At 42.8% G+C, this 24,938-nt stretch overlaps 3 protein-coding genes across 3 annotated transcripts in view; 1 reads left to right on the top strand and 2 right to left on the bottom strand.

Moving 5' to 3' along the window:
- SPATA1 (spermatogenesis associated 1) overlaps positions 1–4,335 on the bottom strand; it is a 30,442-nt gene extending 26,107 nt beyond the window's left edge. Inside the window, exons 1-2 of the mRNA XM_083509936.1 lie at positions 3,889–4,335; positions 1,931–2,749 (exon numbers count right to left, since the gene is read on the bottom strand). Of these exons, the coding sequence (XP_083366062.1) occupies positions 1,931–1,966 (36 nt within the window). The 5' untranslated portion in view covers positions 1,967–2,749; positions 3,889–4,335. The remainder of the gene's footprint in view (positions 1–1,930; positions 2,750–3,888) is intronic.
- A 2,972-nt stretch (positions 4,336–7,307) lies between these two features.
- Positions 7,308–11,501, top strand: GNG5 (G protein subunit gamma 5). Its single transcript, XM_083509944.1, has 3 exons — positions 7,308–7,915; positions 10,160–10,315; positions 11,279–11,501. Exons 1-2 carry the CDS (start codon positions 7,835–7,837, stop codon positions 10,283–10,285), a joined length of 207 nt encoding a protein of 68 aa, XP_083366070.1. The 5' UTR covers positions 7,308–7,834; the 3' UTR covers positions 10,286–10,315; positions 11,279–11,501.
- A 567-nt stretch (positions 11,502–12,068) lies between these two features.
- RPF1 (ribosome production factor 1 homolog) lies at positions 12,069–19,848 on the bottom strand. The gene is made up of 9 exons (XM_083509939.1): positions 19,231–19,848; positions 18,592–18,648; positions 16,572–16,652; positions 15,753–15,848; positions 14,936–15,089; positions 14,503–14,585; positions 14,246–14,427; positions 14,038–14,164; positions 12,069–12,889 (listed from the first exon to the last, which is right to left on the bottom strand). Exons 1-9 carry the CDS (start codon positions 19,543–19,545, stop codon positions 12,848–12,850), a joined length of 1,137 nt encoding a protein of 378 aa, XP_083366065.1. The 5' UTR covers positions 19,546–19,848; the 3' UTR covers positions 12,069–12,847.
- Between the last annotated feature and the right edge of the window lie 5,090 nt (positions 19,849–24,938).

The following is a 24,938-nucleotide window of genomic DNA, read 5'->3' as shown; positions in this document are numbered from 1 at the left end:
GAGCAGCACATAGAAACGCCATTTACCTTCCTGCTGGAGCGGTACCTATCTATCTACTTGCACTTTGTGCTTTCGAACTGCTAGGTTGGCAGGAGCAGGGACCGAGCAACGGGAGCTCACCCCATCGTGGGGATTCGAACCAACAACCTTCTGATCGGCAAGCCCTAGGCTCTGTGGTTTAGAGGACCACAGTGCCACCTGCATCCCTTGACTGATAAATAACAGCACTCAAAAAAGAAAAGTAATGTCACCTCAGAACCAGTGTTGGAAACTCTCATTGTTCTAGGCACATTTTGCGACAGGGAATTTCATTAGAGTGAGCAGTTTCTGAGCTCTGGGCGCAGCCTAACATTTCAGATTAAAACTGTGGAGTGGAAGGAAGACCGTTTTCTGCCTCCCCACTTCAAGCTACTCTTCAAAGACTGGAGAAGAGATCCTCTTAAGAATATTAAGGGGGGGTGAGCAGGGGAAGGACTAGACCATGTGAAAAATGAACATAATATTTAGCCACAGTTCATTTATTTTCAGCTTTGTATTCTTGTTATAAAAAAGTGTGCCTAGAGACATTCAGTTATTGCACCCATAACCTAGGTTTAAGGTGCTGTTTAGCTCCCAGCTTTCATATCTCAGTTTCTAACACTGCTCGGAACATAAAAAAACTGTGGCAGATCATTGGGTAAAAATGGCAGCACAGCCATTTAAATTTATGGAAGCTGAATGGAGAGCTGTGCCTGATATAATCTAAAAGTGCCATGGGATAATTACATTACCAGTTTAAAATACTGTTTGAGCATTCTGGAATATATGGGTTGTGGAGACATTTTTATAAAAGGAGTTAAGGCAATATATATTGAACAATCAAGTAAATACTGACTGAGAATTGTAAAATAACTAAAGGAACCAGACAAGGCTGCCCACTGTCACATTTATTGTTTATAACAGTTTTAGAAGTTTTGGTGCAAATAAAAAGATGCAATCAAGAAATTAAAGGAATAAGGATGGTGCAGAGACAATATTAAAAGGCAATAAATTAAAAGCTTTTGCAGATGCTCAAAAGATGACATGGCGGGGGAGGGGGGGTGTTGACGAAAACCCTATATCTCCATTCATGCGATCCTTTCAAAATGTGTCATTTCTTTTCTAGGTTAAACTGATTAGGCCAGAACCGGCTTTCGATCTGGTCAGTCTAGATTTTATTTTCACAACTAGGTGGATTTGTGGGGAGGCTGGTTTTAATTAGAAATTAGGAAAGCAGCGTAATTAGCGAAACAGGGCTTTGTTACCCCTGCTCCTCCCTCCATTAGATCTGTACAGTTAAGCTATTAGCGACATGATAGCAAGGAGGTGCTCCCTTCGCTGTATTAAGGTAGCCTAACACTCCTTTGCTTTGAACTTCTTATTTAAAAAAAGGATCAACTGTTGCTAATAGCATTTCAGGTCTATTAGTCACAGAACATGAACACTGAGCACTCATGTGCGTAACTAGCAGCTGTCGCAACCTTCTAAACTGAAGCACCACGTAGGGTAATATGACCCTGAGCTTAAAGATAAAAAGTGTAACAGACAAGAGAGAATGCTGAGGAGACTTCAGTTACCACCGGCGTTGTTCCTGATGGAGATGAACTCCCACTGGCAACAAAGGAAAATCTTTACTAAATCACACCCAATGCCTATATGTATTTAATCCCCATAAAGCAAATTTAAAACATTATTTGGGTAATGTTTAAAACCAGCCTACTTGTAAACACCTTTCACAGGCGGTGAGATTTGATCGCACAAAAAATGAAGATAATAAAGGGCTTTGTTTATAGGAAAAAGCAATTTATATACGTTGCTGTTACCTCATCAATCTACATCAGAAAGTGTTGCAAGATTATGTACATTTAAGACCGGATAATAGACATGCTTTCTAAGATCCATTATTTCTCACCTCTGATGTGTCAGGTCTGATATGGCTGGATGGCATAGTTCCTGTTTAGCCTCGTTCACAGCGAATTCCGGATCATTTTTTTTTTAAATCGCACAAACATAATTTAACAGAGGATATTGGTCTCTCGGAGTTAACATTCCACTCATTTCATATGTATTTCCATGTCAAAAACATTGCTGCATTTAAAAATGAGACTACTTAGGCGGACAGAAGACTTTGTTTCTAGCTAATCTGAAAACAAAATGAAAGGATTCAAACGTTGGCTAACATCACGCTTTGATGTGAACACTCCTTCTATACAAGTAAATATCACCTTAGTAACCCAGTGAATTGCTCAACCAGGGCCATGTAACTGAGATTTATTTCAGTAATCAAAGGTCTGCTCTACGCACATTGCTTACATGGCGATAATTGCCATGTAGAATAAAAACAATAACATGAATGCCATCGGTTGGACAATGCAGTTTATGCTGGCCAGATAATCCTAACTGTAACTCTACACTCAGAAATATGAAGAATTAGTACCTGAATCTGCTTGCTCTTTTCCTCACTCATAACAACAACACAATTATCCTATACTTGGCAGTAACCAAAATGGAACTTAGGTTTAAAAACATGCATAACTAGAAGGAATGAACAACACTCACACATAAACAGAGCTTGGGAAACACAGTATGCACCACTGATATTGGCTTAGGTGTTTTGTAGATCATATTGTCAAGATGTGTAGTTTTATGATCTTTGGGGAACTAGGGCTGAGCCTGAGGATCATACAAATGACGAGCACTTGAAGCCGGTTGATCTGTGATATTCAGACCCCTTTTGGGAGTTGAAGGATTATGCATGTCAAACAGAGCATGAGGTTCATATGAAACACATTGTCGTGGTGCTCAGTGCATGTCCTGCAGGCAGTCCAGTTGATAAAAGCCAGCCTTGTAAGGGTCAACCCCTATATATTATTATATTATTATTCAATTTATTACCTGCCCTTCACCAGCAACTCCAAGGGCATCTTATAACAATTTAAAATTCCATATTAAAAACAATTAAAGCAAATGAGCGTCACGGGAATAGGATGGGTTCTGAAAACATTTGTGTTAGGGTAAAGGTTAGGGTAAAGATGTGAGTCTTCAGCATACACCAGAAACTATGTAATGAAGGTGTCCGATGCAACTCTGTCAGAGAATATCATTGCCCAGGCTACCATCTCCAGAACCTCTGAGGGTGATGGAACTACCAACTACTACTCTGGTCAATCTTAACACCCAAGAGTAGGGAAGTAGAAAGTTTGTAGGGAATACTTGGCAACTAAGTTGTCTAGGGCTTTAAACACTAGTGCAAGCGCCTTTGAATCAGGCCTGGAAACAAACCAAAAACAGGGGTTACATGAGCTCTAAAAGGAACCACAATCTGTCATCTGGCAGCTGCTTTTTGGACCAGTTGAAGTTTCTGAGTTGTCTTTATTAAGTTTGGTTTCCCGATCCTATCTTGTGAGAGTGAGTCTGTATTTCATTAAAGATATACAAATCTTCCTGTCACCTTTGCTACCTCAGTTAGATCACAAAACATGCGAGTTGTGGTTAGGTCATAAAACAGATATTTTATGATGTCTTCCTCCTGGTTGCTGCCCTGCTGCCCTTGTGGGCATCTTCCCTCAAAAGACAAACAAGTAAACAGATTGGGGAATTTCCACTGTTGCAATTGTACGCCTAGCAACACTCACTAATTTCTGAACCGGGCATTTTTATCATCCTGCCGCACCCGTCCCTCCCTCTCTACGCATTTACTCAGCATACTACATCAAAGGATATTATCTAATGACATGAAGTTCTGTTGAGAAAAATCATGCCAATACTTTAAAGATGTGGGCCATTTGCCATCGGTTGTGTTTTCCTGGACATGCTCCTGTGTGTTTTAACAGCCTTCTCACTTGAAAATATAGAAGACTATAGTTTTACCTGGCAGGGGTAAATGATTGGGATTGCTTGATCCCTGTGTTGATTCAGGAATCAATGATTCAGTCTGGATTAAGCCTGTTGTTGCTTTTTGTTTTTGTTTTAAGGGCGGAGGGCAAACCTACAAGACAGAAACCCTGTATGTAAGGAAAATGCAAGATGAAGAATGCACACTGAGCTGGAGAACAAACCCACTGAAATAAGTGGAATTTACTTCCAAATAAGCACGCAGAGATAAACAAACAAAACCAAAACGAAATTAACTGTGATTATTTATTTTTTTAAAAAAAGCCTGCCCGGGCAATCATCTCACATGCATTTGTTACTTTTCTCCTGGTGTAGCTATAAAATGAGTTCAGAAGTTAAACCCTTGAGGAATAACAAAAACAAAGGAGAGAGCTCACTAGGCTAGAAAAGGGTGGTTGGGTGTGTTTTACTTCATATATATATATAAATATAAATAAAATTGCAGGCCGTTTCACTTGCTAGGGCAGAGTCCTGTTTGCTCTAATGGACCAACCTCCTCTGGTTGGTCGGTGCACAAATAGGGCAAAATTCTCATTTCTGCTGTGTCCCCATCGCCCCCTTACTGGCAGCAGAGGGGAGAAAGGGCAGCTAGGCATGAAGGGCTACAGAGGAGAGAGGCCTGCGCATCAGCCTTCTCTGTAGGGACTAAACTCTGCCCCCAAACTTATATATGGGGCTGGGCGGGAGTGTTTCGAAGCGGTCCCGCTCCCTCGGTTCCCCCAGGGCGAAACAGAGAACGTCCAGCCAAAAGGCCTAGACCATGGGTAGGCAAACTAAGGCCGGATCCAGCCCAATTGCCTTCTAAATCCGGCCCGTGGACGGTTTGGGAATCAGCGTGTTTTGACATGAGTAGAATGTGTCCTTTTATTTAAAATGCATTCTGGGTTATTTGTGGGGCATAGGAATTCGTTCATGTCGTCCCCCGTCCCCCCCCCCCCAGAAAAGAAATAGTCCGGCCCCCCACAAGGTCTGAGGAACAGTGGACTGGCCCCCTGCTGAAAAGGTTTGCTGACCCCTGGCCTAGATGGCTGGGCGCATTGGCAAAGAGAGGCAGAGTGGAGGAAATCCTTAGCACCGATAGGAGGGGGTGGTGCAGGGCTTGATGCCAATTTAAGGGAAACAAGCTGAATTCCCTTCCAGCCTCTCCGTTTGCAGCAGCAGCGCCAGGCGAAGACTTCAATCTGGGCTCAGGCCGGCAGCTCGGCCTGAACACAGTGGAGCGGGGAAGGGTAGGCGTGAGCCTAAAGAGGAGAGTTGGTTCTCCTTACCCGCTCCCTTACTCACAGGAAGGCCAGTTGGCGAAGCAGGACCCAGTGGCTTCTGCAGGAGGATCCTGAGCAACCTATAGGCTGGAGCCTGCTGGCTGCAGAGGACTTGGCAGTTGCTGAAGGCCTTGCTGACTGACATAACACAGACTGCTGTACTGGTTGCAGGAGGGCCCTCCGAGGCATTGGGAGACCTACTAAACCTGGGGGGTGAGCTAGCTGACCTGACCGGAAGCGTCCGCGACCAGAAGGTGGAGGAGTACCAAGAAGAATGGGTGAAATTTAAAGAATAGTTAGTTAAATATGCTAACTTAAATAGAATTATTTGCGAGTACCATATAGGCCTAGGATCTAAATATGTGATGTTGTCAATATGAAAAGAAATAAAGAGGTTAATAGGACTATTTAAATTTTATGTGAAATTAGTTTTGGAAAACTGCTACAATGATTTTTATGGAAACTCAGCCAGGGGATTCGAGGAAGTCACTTAACAATGTTAACAAAAGTGGAATTCTTATAGTTAAGATAAATGTTTTTGTTTGTTTTTGATGTTCTTGTTTTATTTGTTTGTTGTAAATTTGGAAAACCAATCTTTTTTTTGAAAAATAATAATAAATAAACCTGGGGGTGAGAACATGAAGATAGCATTACAGCCAGCCCTTTTGGGGAGGGGCAGTCTCCTTTGTGGTAAAATCCCCCCAGGGGGATCTAGGCAGTTAGCAGCGGCTGGGATTAGAATATTGCCCTTGCTGTTGTGAGGCCTGGGCTTGAGCAGTCGTATAGGGAAGGGTGAAGGGAGTTTCTTCTGGATCTTGGTACTCATTTGCTGTTGTCTTGTTATTTTCTCGGTAGGTAGTGCGGTATGGTGGTTAGCGCACTAAGCCCAAGGAGCTGAGAGAGATCAGGTTTAAAAATCCCCCTTCAACTGCAATCTCATGCCGAGTCTCATTTAGCGGTTGGCTCCCAAGGGTTGCGTTTTGCAACTGTGCTTCTCTTTCCTATGGGCTGGGGCAAGGGAGAATTTTGTTATAGTTGCACATTCTTTCCCAACCTGCATTTTCTTAGCATGGCTCCACGGGAAGGCAAGGGGAGGCCCTAAGGGTAAAGGAACGGCACCACCTGCACCCCAGAGGAAGCGTGAGCAGCCACCCTCTCACCTGAGGTGGAAAAGCCAGATTTTTTGAGGGGTGGGGGCTATATTGACACGCCTTGAGGCCTTGGAGGGGCAGAAATCAGCCCCTGCCTCAGCTGCGGCTTCCAATTCAGCAACTGCAGTGAGAAGTGCCTGGCAGCTGGCAGCAGCAACAAAATGAAAAAGCCTAACCAGGGTGCTGTTGATTTAACTTTAGCACGTTTGGATGCCGGGGGGGGGGGGCAGGTGTCAGTTCTGCTCCACTAGCTGTGGAAGTCTCACAGGAAGCAAGTGTGTCTGCTGACACAGCAACGGGTGAGGCATTTTCTTCCCATCAATGGAATTGGTCAGGGTGGCATCCACAATCGCCATGGGCTTCTCAGGGTTGGAGTTCTGCCCAATGGCCATTCTCCCTTTCGGTGGTGGCTAAGGCTTTTTCTGGACCCCCCCCTCTCCCTCCAGGGATAATCATGGGTTTGAGCCCCACATTGGGCAAAAGATTCCTTCATTCCAGGTTGGGCTCGATGACCCTTGCTGTCCCTTCCAACTCAACAATTCTACGATAACATAACATATTGTAGAAGTTTATACATTTTTAATGGTGCTAATGTTTAAATGTGTTTGTTAAATTATTGCCTCCCCACCCAGTTTTGTTTTTATCTATAAGCCGCCTTGAGTCCCTGTCAGGGAGAAAGGCAGGGGATTAATACATGGATGATGATAATGATAATAATAACAACTGCATGTAACTGTAATCAAGTGCCCAAAAGCAAATCCAAGCATTACCCCTCATCCTTCCAATTTTTAAAAATAAAAAATTACCCTGAAGATCTAGATAACCCACCCACCCTTATTTATTCCCACTACATATTACAAGTGGATGATGGGTGGAGGCTGATTACGAACCTTCCACGGCTAAAACTGCGGCTAGTGTAGGCTGAGTTCAGCAGTTTTGACACGTGAACTCAGAACTATTTCCAGGTAAGAGTGACAAACGGCCATCCAATCTTTGCTTAAAAAACTCCAAGGAAGGACTCTCTCATGGGAGTGGAGCAGGTCTTACTGTCAGTCTTCCTAACGTTTACTATGCAAAGTGTGGGTGTCACCTGCGTAGAACAGTAGAGTTGGAAGGGATTCCCCACGGTCGTGTAGCCAAAACCCCTTGCAATGCAATGCACCGCGCTTCTTAAGTGTTTCTAAACCTCGCCCCGCCACCACACGAGGTTGGGAAGAACCTTAAAATCTGGTTTCTTCCCTTTTAAAACCCTTCCCTTCATTTCCCTCTGGGCAGCTCCCTCTTCCGCCCCTTGGGGCGGTGGGGTGGGGTGAGATCCGGGAGGCAGTCTTTTTTATTCTTCCAAAAAGGAGCCCGGCAGCGAGCGCTGCGCGCGAGTCTGCAAGCCGCCGCGAGTCTGCGGGCGGGAGAGTTTGCCGAGCGCCGGAAACTTAGTTGGGAAAGTTGCGAAGGCGCCTCTTCGGCTCGGCTTGCCCCATAAAACGAGCGGGATCCTCGAGCGAGGGGACCATGTCCGGCTCCTCCAACGTGGCGGCCATGAAGAAGGTCGTGCAGCAGCTGCGCCTCGAGGCCAGCGTGAGCCGCGTGAAGGTGAGAGCCGGGGGGGGGGAAGCCGCGGGTGGAGAGGGTGCCATTACCACTGCCGCCATTATTGCGCCTCGGGGGAGCGCCTACTCATGGCTGCTCCCCGGGGCGTTAATCTGAGCCCTGGGAGCTATTACTCTCGCTCACACAACTGCTTCAAGTATTTCGTTTGCACTTCCCTTCGCTAGGCATGGGAAAGGTTGGTGCGCAGCGCCTTAGCAATGACACAGCGCGCGTAAAAACCCTGTGCGTAAAATCCAGCGCACTCACCAAAAGCGGGGCGCAGGAGACACCCCAACCCGACCTTCCCAGGTTAAAACTGGCTTGATTGCTCTCTAGCTTGGCCCGTTAGGCGCTTGCTCCCGGAAAAGCGGCTGGTCTCCGCCGCCCAGTCCCCACCCATACTTGGATCTCGTTATTCCCCCTTTTTTCCCTGGGATCTGTTGTCTTTCTCTTAGAAAGTTGGAGGAGGAGGGGTTGGCTTGGGGACGCTTCTGAAATCATGAAGCGGGTGCTTTGTCATCTCGGCTTTCTCTCCCTTGGAAGCCTTTTTGTTCCTCGGAGGGAGGGAAGGAAGGAAGGAAGGGGAGGCGCAACGAGCGATCTGGCGAGCTGAGCCGGAGTCCGCCCAAGCCGCAAAATGGGGAAGTGTGCGAGGCCCCGGGCAGGCGGAGGAAGAAAGATCGCGGCGGGGCGGGGGAATCCCCGGCTTTAAAAACAAGCACTTTTGAGCCTTTGGCCTCGGGCGTTCCGAGCAATCCTGGCCGACATAAGAATGGCGACGTTTGGTCGCTTTCCCCCCTCAAGCGCTCAAAGCACTTCGCATCGGGATGCGGAGTTAACATTGCATACAGAACCCACGAGTAAGAACTTCGGTGAGTCCTTGCTTCTTGAAGTGAGGACCTGGCAACTTTATGTTCAGCGTCGCTTCGTTCGCTGACTGATAAGTTAACTGTTAATACACTTGTTGCGTTTTCGCCTTCAGTTCCAGCAAGGGCAATTTGTTGTGCAAGCAAGGAACTCACAAATATTACTCCTCTGGTGCCACCATGTCTCCTTAGGGAAACGTGGCTCTTTCAGAGCAAGAGACTCAGCCCCCAGGATATCCATATCTAGACAGCTTCTAGTTGTCTTGTTCTTGTGAGAATACCTTACAGTTCTGCAGTGGAGCAGGGGCAACCTGTGGCCTTCCGGATCTTGTTGGACTTTCAGCTCCCACCACGGTTGCCAATTGGTTGTACTGGCTGGGACTGATGAGAGGTGGAGGGCAGCATGTGGGGAGCCACAGATCTCCCCCCCCCCCAAGTTAGAGGTTTAGTGCCAGATTCATTCTGTAACATCTCCCATTAATAAGAGTTCAGATGGCTGGTCTTAAAGGCAGTGGTGCTAAGTAGGACTGATGTGTGGCCTCATGGGGGGCTGATGCAGATCACCGCATCCTTCCTGGTTTTAAAAAGTAGTATAGTCAACTGAGTGTGTACACAAATACAGGTGCTCACTTTATTAATTTTGCTTTATCAAATGTACAGTAAGGTAAAGGGACCCCTGACCATTAGGTCCAGTCGTGACCAACTTGAGTTGCGACGCTTATCTCGCTTTACTGGCTGAGGGAGCCGGCGTACAGCTTCCGGGTCATGTGGCCAGCATGACTAAGCCGCTTCTGGTGAGCCAGAGCAGCGCATGGAAACACTGTTTACCTTCCCGCCGGAGCGGTACCTATTTATCTATTTGCATTTTGATGTGCTTTTGAACTGCTAGGTTGGCAGGAGCAGGGACTGAGCAACGGGCGCTCACCCCGCCGTGGGGATTTGAACCGCCAACCTTCTGATCAGCAAGTCCTAGGCAGTGTGGTTTAACCCATAGTGCCACCCGCGTCCCTAAATGTACAGTATTTGTATACCAAATTATGCTTACTCCCAAGATTGCATGATGGGGGCTCTGATTTGATGTTCTTTGTTAGCTTTTGCTCTAAAGCATGTAGAGTGGGTGAAGAAATACTGTGTACTTGATGACTCAAATAATACACGCAGCTGTCAAACGTTAGTCCATGAGGTCTAGGATCAAAAATTGCGAAGCTGTGCAGCTTCTTGGGAGATCTGCCAGTGAAGGAAAACAATTAGGCTTGGTCCAGATAGAGCACCAGTCCATCTGGTACCCGGGGTGTGTGTGTGTGTGGAATCCATTTTGATTTCTGATTAGCATATTAACATTCTATTAAGTATGTTACTGAATCATGTGGATTTGTTCTAGGTTTCACAAGCTGCAGCTGACTTGAAGCAGTTTTGCCTGCAGAATGCACACCATGACCCGCTACTAACAGGAGTTTCTTCAAGTACAAATCCATTTAGGCCGCAGAAAGTGTGTTCATTTCTCTAACTTGTGTGACCTACGTGGACTCTTTTAGTGGTAAGTTTTTAAGTGAATTATATGGCTTTGGTGTCTTTATAAAAGGGATGGGGAGTCTGTAGCCCTCTAGATGCTGTTGGACTTCAGCTCCCATCATCTCCAGCTAGCATGTCCCAAGGGTAAGGGATGCTGGAAGTTCCATTCCTTACGCTACATAGAGTTAAACTAACACTTACCACTTGAGTTGAATGCTAGATATGCTTTCTAGAAAGTAAGTCCCACTGTGTTCTATAGGACTTTCTCCTAGGCAAGTGTATAGTAGTGCAGCTTAAGTTTCACCAGCTTCTAGGCTAAGAACTTGTTGTGAATCATAAATGAGAACTGATTGTGCATATCTACTAACATACTGTAATTTTAAAATAATTAAATTTTGTGGAGATACAGGGCTCTGTTTACCGTTTCACATTAAAAACTTCTGACTTTTGATAGAACTAATGTTAAATCTCTTGGCTGCCTGTGGGCTGGGGCAGTCATCCTTTCCTAACCTTCTGCTGCAGTCCAGCGCCAATTGACCTCAGCCAATGTGATGGAAAATGTAGGCCAAAACAGCTGGAAGGCACCAGGTTGGTGAAGCTGATCTATGTAGGATATATGAATGAGCAGATAATCCAATGTGCCATATGATCTTTGGGGGGAAACCTGCTGTATGTTCTCTCAGCCACAGATACACAGATGAGGGCTAGCCAGCCTTCAGCCTTCCTAGAGCACCCATCTCCTTGCAACTCCTAAGTAAAATAAGCCTGACTAGCAAACTTCCTTTGTAACTTAAAAAACATTTAGCGACCATATGGGAGGAAAGCTGCTTTTTTTGTTTGTTTGTTTTGCATCTTAGCAATTTTGTTTAGCTCTATGTATTTGGAATTGCAGACAGAAGAGCTCAGTTGAAGGAGTTAGTAGTTTTCAGAATTCACACATATCAGCAAATAGTTTTCCTGCAATGAGTTTTTCTTCTGTGTTTTTCAGAACTAATCTGTTGTGGGACTGGTGAATATGGAAGTGAAATAGAGTGACCTGGAACCTGTACAGAAACTTCATGTTAAATGTGCCAACTTAGAACTAGTAATACTGCTACTGTTGTCAAACTTCTTACAATCTACCTCTCTAAACTTGTATGCTAGTTGCAATAACTTCTGTTATCATGATGGAATCAATTTTATATTCAAGCAATAAAGAGTTGATTTAATAACTTTGCTGGTATAATGCTTTACACATAAAACGCAGGGCACGGTCAAAACATAGCTTTCTAAAATGGCACAAGCAAGACACCATCAAACTGCTTGCAGCAGCAGCCTGCCACTTCTCGTTCTTATTATAATGGCTAGAGCAGGGGTAGTCAACCTGTTGCCCCGCAGATGTTGGGCTCCCAACTTCCCATCACAGCCCCTGCTGGTACAGTTAATTTGTCGGGTTAATGTGAGTTGTACTCCATATTTAGAGGGGACTGCATCGAGTACCTTGGGGTTAAAGGATTCTACAACTAAGGGCAGCTACCAGTTTGGCATTATTCTAAGATGGAAGCTGCTTAGGGTTATTACCTCCGTTTTAAAGTTTATGTTGACCAAACAGTTTAAACTCACCAGTTTCTGGCAGTTAAGACATAACAAGCCACACCTAGTTGAAAATAACAAATTCCTCTCTCCTTGTGGCTATGCATAGGTGGTAGGCCATACATTTAACAACCATTAAACCAGGACTTAAATGAGCTGTTTTGAGTATAAACAATAATAATTGCAAGGTAATGCTCAGATTTAACATTAGCAAGGTTTTTTATTGTATTTTTATTTAAATCAATATATGAAGAGTGGTTTTTAATGAAACCTGTTTTATATGCCTTTAACCCTTACTGAAGTTTTTCTGTGTGAAGGAGGGAGAAATTTGGGGTACACTGCCTTCCATGAAGCCAGAATGCAGTGCTAGTCACTGTCTCCTGTATTTTCAGAGTTAAATGGTTGGACTCGATGGCCCTTGTGGTCTCTTCCAACTCTATGATTCTAAATAGAGACAGGAGACAAATCTTACAGATTTATGCAATACTTGACTTGTATTTCCATACCTTAATCAGCACTGAATAATGCGACCATACAAGTTAAGATACAAGACAACCCTTGCAAATTATTAAAAAGGGTATTTGACAATCTTTACTTTTGACAGCTGATCTTGATAAACAACTGAATGAGCATGTGTGCTGTTCTCCGAGTATCAGGATTCTACTCCTAAAAGAGACTACTTTAGAAACAAAACACCCTCTGCAAAGAACAGGATTAAGAGTTCATCTCTTAAATACAAGTGAACGGCAGATTATTCATTTTCTTGCTATTGTAACATGAAATCTCCCACTTCAAAGTAGCAGTGATGTGAGGGAATGTACTCAAGGCACTGAAGAAGATGGGTAGTTCGTAAAGTCTGGTGAAAATAGTCATTTGGGGGGTTTTCCGTGTAGACCAAGAATAGACTTGAGGCAACTCCTTAGCAACCCCTGTGTTCCTGAAAACTCAGCAGAAAATGAAACAGCAGTTTTGCATTTTCAGTCTGTTATAGGTGGAATTTTCTTCGACTTGTGTCCATTTCACGGCGCTAAAAGATAAAGCAGGCATGAGTAAGAGACAGATTATTAAATATTAAACAATTTTAATAGGTTTTTTTTTTTTTTTGCATGTTAGGAATGCTGAATACCAGGCATAGTTTCACAAGGGGTTTAGGTAGGGGATTAGGTAGCCACATAAGCACTTCAAAGGTTAAGTCAGCCTCACTTTAGGCCATCAAATAATTTGGCTTGTGCTTCCTGTCTGGGCTAGCTCAAGATGATGCCACTTGGGCTGGCAGCTAAATCTTACTTTGACACCGGTAGACAAAAAAAGGACTTGTTTTGGCACATGCCCAAATGAGTCCCTGCTCCCGGTTTGGCGCTGGAAAGTGGCAGGCACAATCCCTACAATTGTACTGGGCTTCTGTGACCACCTAATAGGAAGTGCAACTGCAGGAACTGCCTGCTTGCCCCTTCAGCTCTAAACATGGAACTGCAGAAAGAAAGCTGGGGTTGTCCCCAACCACAGTAACAGAAAAGGCACAGGACTAGGGACCAACAGCCTGAACCTGTGCATGCTTGCCGTGTTCAATGGACCTTATTCCCAGGTAAATTATTTTTGCTTGGCAAATTGCCCTGGTTGCTTTGTTATAAGACAAGCCCATTACTACATTAAAATAGATGTACCTAGGAACAAGCATAATTGAAAATAGGATTGCCTCAAATGGACAAGGTGCTGGCAAGTACAGTGAATGATAGGGATAAGGCCCTCACAAGCAAACTTCTGGCTTGGTTATGAAAGCCAGCCCAAATCTGTAGATGCTTGACTTTAGGAACTGCACGAAGGAAGATTGAATTCTCTCAACAGCTGATCCAATGCCTTAAAAAAACAACAACCTTGAAACTACCCAAAAATATGATTTTGCCATGAAACAAAGAGTACACATGAACTAAACGTTTGGCTCTTTGCATTCTGGCTGCGGTCCAAGCTAAATATATAAAACTCTGTCACTCCATAATCAGGAAAACCAATATGGTAATGGCAATTTCAAGTATTTTTAAATATTTTGTAGAAGAAAGATGTTGCATACCCAATTAAGTGCACTGCTATTTGCACCCTGTAAATGTTGTCTAGCCTCTTGACATTTCTTACATAAACAGAATCCTTCATTGCTAAGAGATTGTTGAAATATAATACCTTGTGAATCCATTCATATTCACCAAATTTAGAATCAAACGTTCCCTTTTGAAGAGATCTTAATTTCAGGGTAAAACGTGGGCCCAGTTCTTGAATTGCCACCCTTTTCTCATTTTTGAAGATGTACCTTTAAAAGATAATAGGAAACATTAGCAAAAATGTCAAGCGCAGCGAGTTCTCATACCTTGGAACAGAAGTTTCCACTCACCTATGGAATCTGAAAAATATATAGTCACGCTGATTGTGAAATGTAGCTACTTGTCTACCAACGAACTGGGGATCGTGAGGGAATAAAGAAGCAAACATCCGCCCAATGGAATGGCCCAATCGTGTTGTAAAGTTGTTCAGGATTATTTCAGGCTGATGTTCTGAGGGAGCTTTTCCTTTTCGCTAGAACAAATAGAGTATTACACTGAGCACACAGTCACACAAGTTGGAAGACTCTGCTTGTGAAAATAAACTCACCTTTATTTCTTTACGCAGACGAACACTACTCATCCTAAAATGAGCAGTTGGACCTTCAGGCAAGTGACTTAACACAAGCCCATCTATTCCAACAGAGTTAAGACAAACACAATTAAACAATTTTCACATAAAAGCACTTGGTGCAAAGGCAGCTTCTGTAGAAACTTTAAATAGCGACAGACTATCCAGCGCAAGAGTAATAATTATTGCACTTACCGTTCTATACTTTATGCAAAACTGCAGTTTCATACACATTACATATTATACACTAAAACAGTACCACTAAAATGCTGTTTTTGCTTATAATCTAATTGTGCTATCAATATTTATTAATTGTCTATCTTGCCCTCCCCCCCAAGAGCCAAGTACAGCAATTATCAACAGTAACTTTAATAACTACTGTATAAAAGACAGTCTCATATGTGAAGGATACTTGGTACTTTACGATCTTCATTAATAACAATCAGATCTGTGAAGTCCCTCGAGATACACTGTGGAATAATTCTTTTTAGAGCCAGTCCTCTTCGATAGTAAACATGTGAATTCGGAATACAAGTTGATAACTGTTCACAGAATCTCACAGTTCTCTGCAAAAAATAATAAGAAGAAATACAAAAGACTTGGTTAGGTGAGATAATTCTGGGGATAATATAGCAGATAACCAATTAATTCTGATATATTGGCTAAAAAATATATATGTATCAAGTTATTCTTCCATTATAGCCACCAAATATTTTAAGAGAGTTTTTCTTCAAACGTGATTTTTGTGAATGGGTCATTGCACTTCAATTTTTAAGGTTATATAAAAATTTGTATAATTAACCATTAAAAATCATGCTTGTCCTGAATCAGTTCTTAAATTTATGCACTGTAACCACATTAAGTTCCAGCATGCACTCTCTACAAAATATGAAGGAAGGCTCCTGGAGCCAACTGGGGAATTCTGATGTGCCAGAAGAATGCCACTCTATTTTCTGTGCGTGTCTGACCAAAAATTTGAACTGAATGTGGCTAGAGTGAATAAATTCAAGAAAATGGTGATCGGATGCTGTAGAGTATTGTGTGTCATTCTTTTTAAAAAAGAAGAAACTGGCAGTTGATCATACACATTATAATTTATAAATGGATAAGAAATCTAGAGCAAATAAACAATCCCGCAATATTATGCCTCCTGACCTTACGTATAAGCTAGGTGTAACAAGCTTTTACCATCTTTTTAAAATTTTTATTTAAAAGTATTTTCTTTTTACCCCACGGGGCCTGTCAGATGTCGTGATAAGAATCTTTGGAACCGTCTGCCTGTTGAAATAGGGTGCAAATTCATCTGTAGCTTCATCCAAAGTAACCTGGAAATATAAAATGATAAATATTGCATGAAATCACACAAGAGTATTTTTGTTGTTGATGATGATGCTAAAAATCAAAACCTTCAGTTTGGGAGAGTTAACAGCCAGTAATCACTTCATACCAGAACCATACATATACTTGTAGACGTTTGGATAACAATCTTTAAATATTAAGCAACACATATGAGGCCCTTTAAAATAAGACTGTAACATAAGGATCAGAGGCACTTCTTTTTACCTACCATCAGGCAGATACTTCAGGTATATTTTTCAAGACAGGAGCATAAAAGGCTGCCTTAAGCCAGGTCAGACTGTGTGTGCCCATCTAAATCAGTATTATCTTATCTAACTTGCAGCAGCTCTCCAATCTTTCACACCTTCTGCTATCTGATCACTTTAGATTTCAGGGATTGAACCTGGGACCTTCTGAAAAAATCTTAGGGAAACTTGATTTATTTTGCAAAATAAAAACCCAGTGTTTAATATTTTATTGAGAAATAGGCTCTACCAGCTTGAAAATTTAACATTTGATCAGTAACCTAAGGCTATTAATGACCTATTACAAAACAGAAAAAAGGAATTAAATACTTTTATCCACATCAGTCTACTTTGGTTATTTATTAAATGTAATCATGCAAAAACTATTCAGAATATACAAAAGGGAAATGTTATTTGACACTGGAACATTTTAAGGGAAACTATAGTTTTCTCAAATAGTGCTACCTCTTCATCGTTTGGATCAACTGTGGTTTCATCATATACACGCTGGTTTTCAATTGTCTTTGGTACCGGCTTTGGTGGTGCCTGTAAGAAATAAAAATAATATAAAATAATAAATATTCATGTCATCTCTTTTTCCAACAACTGCTCCGGTAGTTTTTAAAAATAAAAATATTCTTATTTATTGAATTTATATACTGCCCTATACCTGGAGGTCTCAGGGCAGTTCACAGAACAAAATCAAAATATAATACCAAAAAATAATCAAAATAAAAACAACCCAATAACTCCCCCAACCCCCAAATTTTAAAAGGACATAGGATGTCAATCAAATCAACCAAAGGCCTGGTTAAAAAGGAACTTCCTGCGTGGCGCCTAAAGGTGTATAATGAAGCTCCATGGGAAGAGCATTCCACAGACTGTGTTAAGTGTGTTCATTAAGTCTGGTGGTAGAAAGAAAGTTACTAGGACCGCCTCTAGCCAAAATGTACTTGCACCAAAAAGTAACTGTCTTCTAAAACTGTACCGCAAAGTAGCTAAGTTTCTATTAGCTACTCAAAACAATGTGCTCACATCAAGTGTAATCAATTTTAATAATTTCTGAATCTTTAAAGGTTCGAAACAGAATTATAACTATAGAAATTATCAAAATTCTGCAGTTACTAAAATGTATTACATTTGCATGCAAGCAAGCAGCGGTTGTTCTCCAAAACTGTTTTTCTTACAACAGAATAAAATTCGCTAATACTTCTGTAATGCATGAAAAGGCTACCAAAATGGCAACACCACTTTAGTATTTGGTTATCACATTGCATCTTTTCAAAGTCCTGGAGTTGCAGATCAGCATTCAAACCCAGTCAGTGCCTTTCACTTTCAGTTGCCAAGGGTCTACCAGGGTTGAAGGCTCTCATGCTTTGGGTCTTCAACCCACACCCACATTTTCCCATTCAGTTTTTATCTAGCAGGAGACAACTGCTGTCAACCATTTTCAATTCCCTACAACACCCAGGAGCAACACTATGCCAGGGCTTTGTGGTCAAATTGTGGGTGCTTACAGTCACATATTGCAAATAATGGAACGGCTGCTACCCTTCACCATTCATAAACATACCAAGGAGCTCCCAATTAGCAACTCTTCATTGGAGGTTCCCTCAAGCCTGGAAGATGTTCTTATTTGCAATAATATCCATGTAAGGCAGAATAGTATTATCACCTCTCTGTTATGGATGGTGTGATTCCATGTGAAAATATTGTGTTTGTGTGTTTGTTACGGGGCGTAAAGTTTGGTTAACAGAGTAGAGGGCAGTTTGATGCTGAAATCAGTTATCTAGAGCAGTACTGGGCTCTCCACTTTTAAGCTGAGACTGGGCAGCCATCTGTTGGGGATGCTCTAGTTCTAATTTCCTGCACTGAGTAGGAGGTTGGACTAAATAGGCTATGAAGGCCCCTCCAGGTCTAGTATTTTATTGAGTCCCCACAGTCACATAACCTATCTATCCAATGGTATTGCACCCAATGGCGAGAATGTTTTCTAAGACCACTTGCTACAACAAATGTACACATATCAGAAATTCACTGTACAAGAGAAAATAAACTCTACAAAGTCAGTTTCAAGTCAATGAACATTTATTAATAAAAAGTACATATTAAGACAGGACGCAGGCGGCGCTGTGGTCTAAACCACAGAGCCTAGGGCTTGCAGATCAGAAGGTCAGCGGTTCGAATCCCCGTGACGGGGTGAGCTCCCATTGCTCGGTCCCAGCTCCTGCCCACTTAGCAGTTTGAAAGCACGCCAAAAGTGCAAGTAGATAAATAGGTACCGTTCTGGCGGGAAGGTAAACGGTGTTTCTGTGCTCTGCTCTGGTTCGCCAGAAGTGGCTTAGTCATGCTGGCCACATGACCCGGAAGGTGTACGCCGGCTCCCTCGGCCAATAAAGCGAGATGAGCGCTGCAACCCCAGAGTCATCCGTGAATGGCCCTTTACATATTAAGACACATTAAATTCCTACTTCTTCCCCTTTACCTTGTCTCCAAGTGCTTCTCGCTCCTTTTTTCTCTTTTTCTTAATGGCTAATTTCTCCTAGACCATACAGGGAGGAAAGAAAGAAAACAAAACGTTTTGATAAACTTGGCCACTAAGAATGAACGAACAGGCACATCCTTCTCACGAACGATAGCAAAGCTAGTATATACAGAAATTCAGGTACTGATCACATAGATGAGATAAAAACTCAATACACTGCTCTCAACAATAAGTTTTAAAGGCAGAAGAACTTGCCACATTTCTTCCCTACCTCTCTTCCAAGATGTGCACAGTAGTGTTATCCCATTTTCTTCCCCCCAGTCACCTTGTGGCTCAATCTGAGAGAACTGACTTGCCCAGCCCATCGATTTGAGTTTTTACCTCTGAGTGGGCACTTAAAATCGGGTCAGACCAACCGAAATCAAACGAAAAAACGTACAATATTTCCCGATCTCTCTCACGACGAAGCATATCCCTGCCCCAGTCTCCGGATTTTGTTAATACTTCACCGCCCCCGCCCCCCCCCAAGTGTGCGCCTTTAAACGCCCCAACAGCTTCCAACCATCCCTCTTCCTCCTCATCATCATCTGCCAGCGGCCACTCTTCCCAACCTCCCTCCCTCCCTCTCACAACTCGCACCTTCCTTTGCTGCTGCTTCCAGCGCAGAAACATGAAATGGCGCCGCTGCTTGTTCTTGATTTCCGAGACGCTGAAAGACGGCGGGAACAGGACCTGGCCCTGCTCGGGGGCGCTGCCTTGTCCCCCCTCAGGGCCAAGCCCTTCGCTCGTTCTCTCAGCATCGTGCTGCTCCTTCTGCCGCTTCTTCTCTTTCCCCGGGATGCCGGCCATGCTGCCTCCCGCAGCCACTGACCTTTCACCCCGCTCTTCCACTTCCTCTTCCGGGCTCACCCCGCGACAGGCTCGCGTGAGTGCGCGTGCGCGCAACCGCCGCATCTATTTTCGAATTTTTAACGTACCTGAGGCACGGCGTTCTGTGCGAGCGACTCCCGCCCCCTCGGGACGCCCTCATCTCTGCTATAACAGGAGGGCGAGGCGGGGGCGAATTCTGCACCTGCGCATTACGCGAAGGCTGAGGCAAAGTTGTTTTTTCGTGAGGGAACGTGACTAAAATGGGAGATTATCAGGAGGACTGTGTGTGCTTTACTTCAACGTTTCGAAATCGTTACATTTAAAACTTTCAGGGCTGTGGGGAAGTAAGAGGAGGGTCGAGGTCACTAAGCGCATGCTCAGAGCCGTCAAGCCTCGCCCGTCAGCCGACGAGTTAGGCGTGGAAGACACTGCGCATGCGCGAAATGACGCCGAGGGGAATCCTTAGAGATAGAAAAGACTTAGAACGTATCTTGAGGATGTATGGTTTATTTTCACATTTATGCAACCTGAGCTTACAATGGGAGGGCCTCGTACCGTGAACAACCAAGAAGGTCTTGCTTCTTTCATAGGCACAGCCTTAGATTCCAGCAGAAATCATGGATGTTTTAAGTTGAAATTTCTGCATTCTGCGTTCGACTAGATGACCCTTGGTGTCCCTTCCAACTCAATTCTATGATTCTGTGTCCATCAGAGGCTTCAGCCCTCTGCTCACATACACAACTCACTCTGATTTTTGTCCTTCTAGCTACCAACCAGTTGAGGGAGCCCTTTGGCACGGAGCCACTACCTTTTGTTCCCTTAAGGACCCAAGCTTATGCTGTTACCAAGAAGCTGGTCTGGTTATTCCAATAATTCAGGCTTCCACAACCTTGGCCCTCCAGATGTTTTTGGCCTACAACTACCATGATCCGTAGCTAGCAGGACCAGTAGTCAGGGATGGTGGTAATTGTAGTCTCTAAACATATGGAGGGCCGAGGTTGAGGAAGCCTTCAATAATTGAAATCCTTGCTGGATCTGGGAGTTAGAAGGGACTCAGGCAAACAACCTATCCCCCCTCCAAAAAAAAACCCTCACAACATTTAAAATATGTTGTTAAAGTGGCAATTAGGGTGAAATTCCATTATTCCTGTTGGGACAAAATCCTAGCATGGGGACATTTTACCCAACAATTGATGATAATATATTTAGAAGCGGGCATCAACTCGAATGTGTCTGCACAGTTCCACACATTCAAGTCTCATTAAAATCAACGAAGACCACAGTTTTCTGCCCATTCATCCTCGAGTCTGCCAGGGACCCGTCAAGTTGCTATCTGGCCCACCCCACCTCATGAAACTTGCAACAATGTGCACTTAAGAAATAAATAAAAAATGCACTCCTAGGGTGCCATACAATACACATTATTTAACAATTCAGTAATTAATTAGTATTGTTACCTGATACAAGTACCCCTCAACAAACTTCAAGCAATTTTGGGTTAGTGATGAGACACAGGCTGAACAGAGATCAACACCAGAATATGTGCTCTGAACTTTACAGAAGACAGCTGTTTATTTGAAAGTGCTATCGATTTGAAGAGCTGTCCAGCCCAAGTCCAATATAATAATAATAATAATAATAATAATAATAATAATAATAATTTATATCCTGCCCTCCCCAGCCGAAGCCGGGGACAATGACAAGGAATCATAAGAAAAAAGAGCAGGGGGCTTGATGTTTTCCATAAACAGAACCAGAATAGCGGATTGAGCCAGTTATGTGGTCACATACTTCCCCAATGAAGTGAGCTGCGTTGTGTTTCTGTTTAAATGACAGTAATGGGTTTCTGAATTTGCCTCTACACATATAAATTAGCACATGCTAACGTGTCCTTTTTTTGGGGGGGGGAGCATTTCCTCTTTTTTGGCAGTGTTTAGACAGAACACTGGACTGTAGGACTAAAAGTGTTCCTTACTACACTTTTGCATTGGCTCTTGAGACTGGAAGTAAAGGAGTGTTTAGAGCTAAATCTACACTGCCAGAACTCAGCCTGCATTTACCAGTAATTATAGACATGTTTAGTTCAGTGGATACGCAAAGCATGGAGACACATCCCCCCACCCAAATCTATAAAAGCAGGGGAACAATTGGTCTGTCTAGGGTCCCAGCAGACTACAAGGACACTTGAGTTACCTTACCTTTAATTAAAAGTTACTGGGCTGTCTGGAAAAGTGTACTTACAGAGAATAGACAGAAGAGTCAGTAATTTCAGGCAACAAATGATCAGTGTCCTTTCCTGTGATCTGCTGCTGCAGTTGAATTTACTGCTTGTTTTACTGGAAGCATCTTCATAAAAGAGGAAATGTATAATATTTTCATTTTCAGCTATTTTCCTTTTATACTTCTGTAGTTGTAAAGTTCTTTCCTCACAGTAGTTTTGCATTTTGGTGGATTACAAAAGTTGATGAACTTGAAAAACCTGAGCATAGATTCGGGCAAGTAGGAGCGCAAGACCTGTTTTTTATTTGCCATACAGCACCGTCACACTGCCTGTATCTTAAAAGTGCTACTGGTGCTACTTAGCACCAGGGCAGATGTCTACGTATTATGTAGTTTATGAAGCTTATCATCCCCCAGACATGATAGGCTCTAAATTCGTGCTAAGTATTTAATTAAAAATATTAAATGGTCAATTCCTTGAGGTGTCTACATTTCCTTCTGTGTATGTAAAGCAGCTCTCTCACACATACTAATATTTATAAGAATTACACATAAAACTTGCGCGATTTAAAGCAACAGATTTCAAAATTCAAAATTCCAGATTGCAAAATTCAAAATTGATAAAAATGTAAGTGGTATATACATAAGTTGTCTGAATAAATAAAAACAAATGCTAAAGAATGAATTAACTACCACAGGAGGTACCTTTCCCTCCTGAGCTCCTCAACACACACACACACACACCCCTTTTGTAATGGGCACACAGCCTCTCCTGGGCCTCACAACCTGGCTTGCTACATCATGTGTAGCAAAACAGCCCATCAGCAATCCGTACTACATGGAATGAGGAGAAGCGGCACATTATTTTTTTGCTGCAGGCAGGAGAACGTGGCCCCAATGACTAAACAACAGCAAAATCCTCTGACTAAATTTGCACCAGTCCAGCAGCATACGTCTTGCCTGCCCCTTATCCTCCTGTGGCAGCACTGGTCATTTTGCCCAAGGCTTGCTCAAATCTGGAGCTAGCAGTGAGGGATCACTTGCACATCCTCCAACATTTCTCCGGTGAAAATAGGGGCATCCTAAGGAAAAGCAGGACATTCTGATATCGAATCGGAAACTAGGACGGCTTCTGTAAATCCAGGACTGTCCCTGGAAAATAGGGAAACTTGGAGGGTCTGCTCTTGCTGCATCACATTCACACACATGTAATCACATCATTGTTCTCCTTGTTCCTATTCTTTGAACCTGCATTACCTGAAATATTGGCTTATAATACTTATACTGTTGAAATTCACACTGCCACTATGACAGATTGATTGTCTTTATCCCCCAGGTGAACTGCTACTGTTTTCCTTAGGCTTATTTCCAAGAAAATCTAGGGAATACAAACACACGTACACACACACACACACACACACACACACACACACAACTTCCTGGAGCCAAGGAGTGACAAGTGAAATGCATTGTAAACACAGGAAAATTAGACTCATTGACCTGAAAAGAATGTGATACAATCATGAATGAAGTTGTGATTTAAATAACACTTTAATAAAAAGGCATAACTACTGAATTAAATCATAACTCAAACTGTGGGAAGCATAGAGTATTTCTTAATAGAGACAGGATGTCTCCTTCAGGATGTTGTACTGATTATATATATATATATATATATATATATATATATATATATGCACCAAGCATGCAAATAGCTACTTATACTAAAAAGCTTTACAGCTTTACAGATGCAGTGCCCCAAATCTGCATCTGGTTGTTTACTAAGCAAAAGTTACATTCAAAAAGTGCCGTGCGTAGATTTTGACTGCGATCCTATTTGACGGAGATTTCAGTGGGATTCCTGAGTAAATGCAGAAAGGGTCTGGCAGCATGAAGCTTCTAGCACATTTAGAAGTGACTTTAGAGCACAAGCACATTTTTGAAGAGAAAATAATACAATGGGGAAATTTTTTTAAAGTCTACTATACTCACAAAAATAGCATTCTTGCACACACACACACACCAAGTGTCCCTGGTGACTGGCCAGAAATGAGACTTTGGGGTCGTAGTGGATGGGTAAATGAAGATGTCCACCTCATTTGTGGCAGCTGTGAAAAAGGTGAATTCTATGGAAGGAATCATCAGGAGAGGGACTGAAAATGCAGACCCTCCAAGCATCCCTGTGTTCCAGGGACAGTCCGAGATTTACAGAAGCTTCTGATTTGATTCCGGGATGGCCCACTTTTCATCGGATAAATGTTGGAGGGTTCTGGCAGCCTTACCTCAAAAAGGATAGTATAGAGTTGGAAAAGGTTCAGAAAAAGGCAACAAAAATGATCAAGGGGATGGGGCAGCACCCTGTGAGGAATGGTTGCAGCATCTGGAGCTCAGATATGATTTCTAACTGGTCCAAGTTTATGCAGGCAAATTAGCTGAGATAATTTAAAGTTTCTAGTCATTTAGGGCAAGTGCAAATAACTGAAAATACACAAAGGGTTATTCTGTGCAGAACCCTTTCTCAGCTAGTGTTGAGGGTTCCCTTTTATGGCCTTTGCAAAAGAAAAGAAAAATTACTTAAATATGCAAGATTCAGTGATTTCATACCACCTCTTTATATAAGGATGTTGTCATTTGCAACTACAACATTAAACCATCTCTCTCAGATCCTTATGGTGATGGTTCCTAAGGTGACGATCTCACTGTTCATTGTCTGCTTCTTTGAGCTGAATGTTTTGTGCCTTTCCTATATGCATGAACTTCATGCCAGAAAAGATGGGTGGATTTGGGCTGGATTTCCTCCCCTGGGCCTGGTTCTTAATCTTCCCAGGATCTGCTTGTTACATTTGGATCACACCCACCCACTACTAGAGAAAATTTAAAACAATTAGTGCTGACATGCTTTGCAAATAAAAATGCTACGTGCAGGGCTGGCCCTATTCTGTGAGCAGTTCCCTAAAGGTAGATTTGGGGAAGCAAATTATTTTTTATTAATTTATGAAGGTTTTCTTTTTCTTTTTTTAAAATGTACCAGCCCTATTCTATGCAGAGTTAGGAGTGAGCAACCTGACAGGTGTCAATGTTCTTACAGATGCCTGTCTTGGAAAAAAGGAATGGGTTGATTGTGTGGTAAACAATATTGTGTGTGTGATAGATTAATATTGAATCATAGAATCATAGAATCATAGAGTTGGAAGAGACCACAAGGGCCATCGAGTCCAACCCCCTGCCAAGCAGGAAACACCATCAGAGCACTTCAT

This window comes from Podarcis liolepis (genome assembly GCF_965112155.1).
Source record: "Podarcis liolepis genome assembly, chromosome: 6".
Taxonomy (NCBI): Eukaryota; Metazoa; Chordata; class Lepidosauria; order Squamata; family Lacertidae; genus Podarcis; species Podarcis liolepis.
This window is presented reverse-complemented; position numbering and strand designations above follow the sequence as displayed.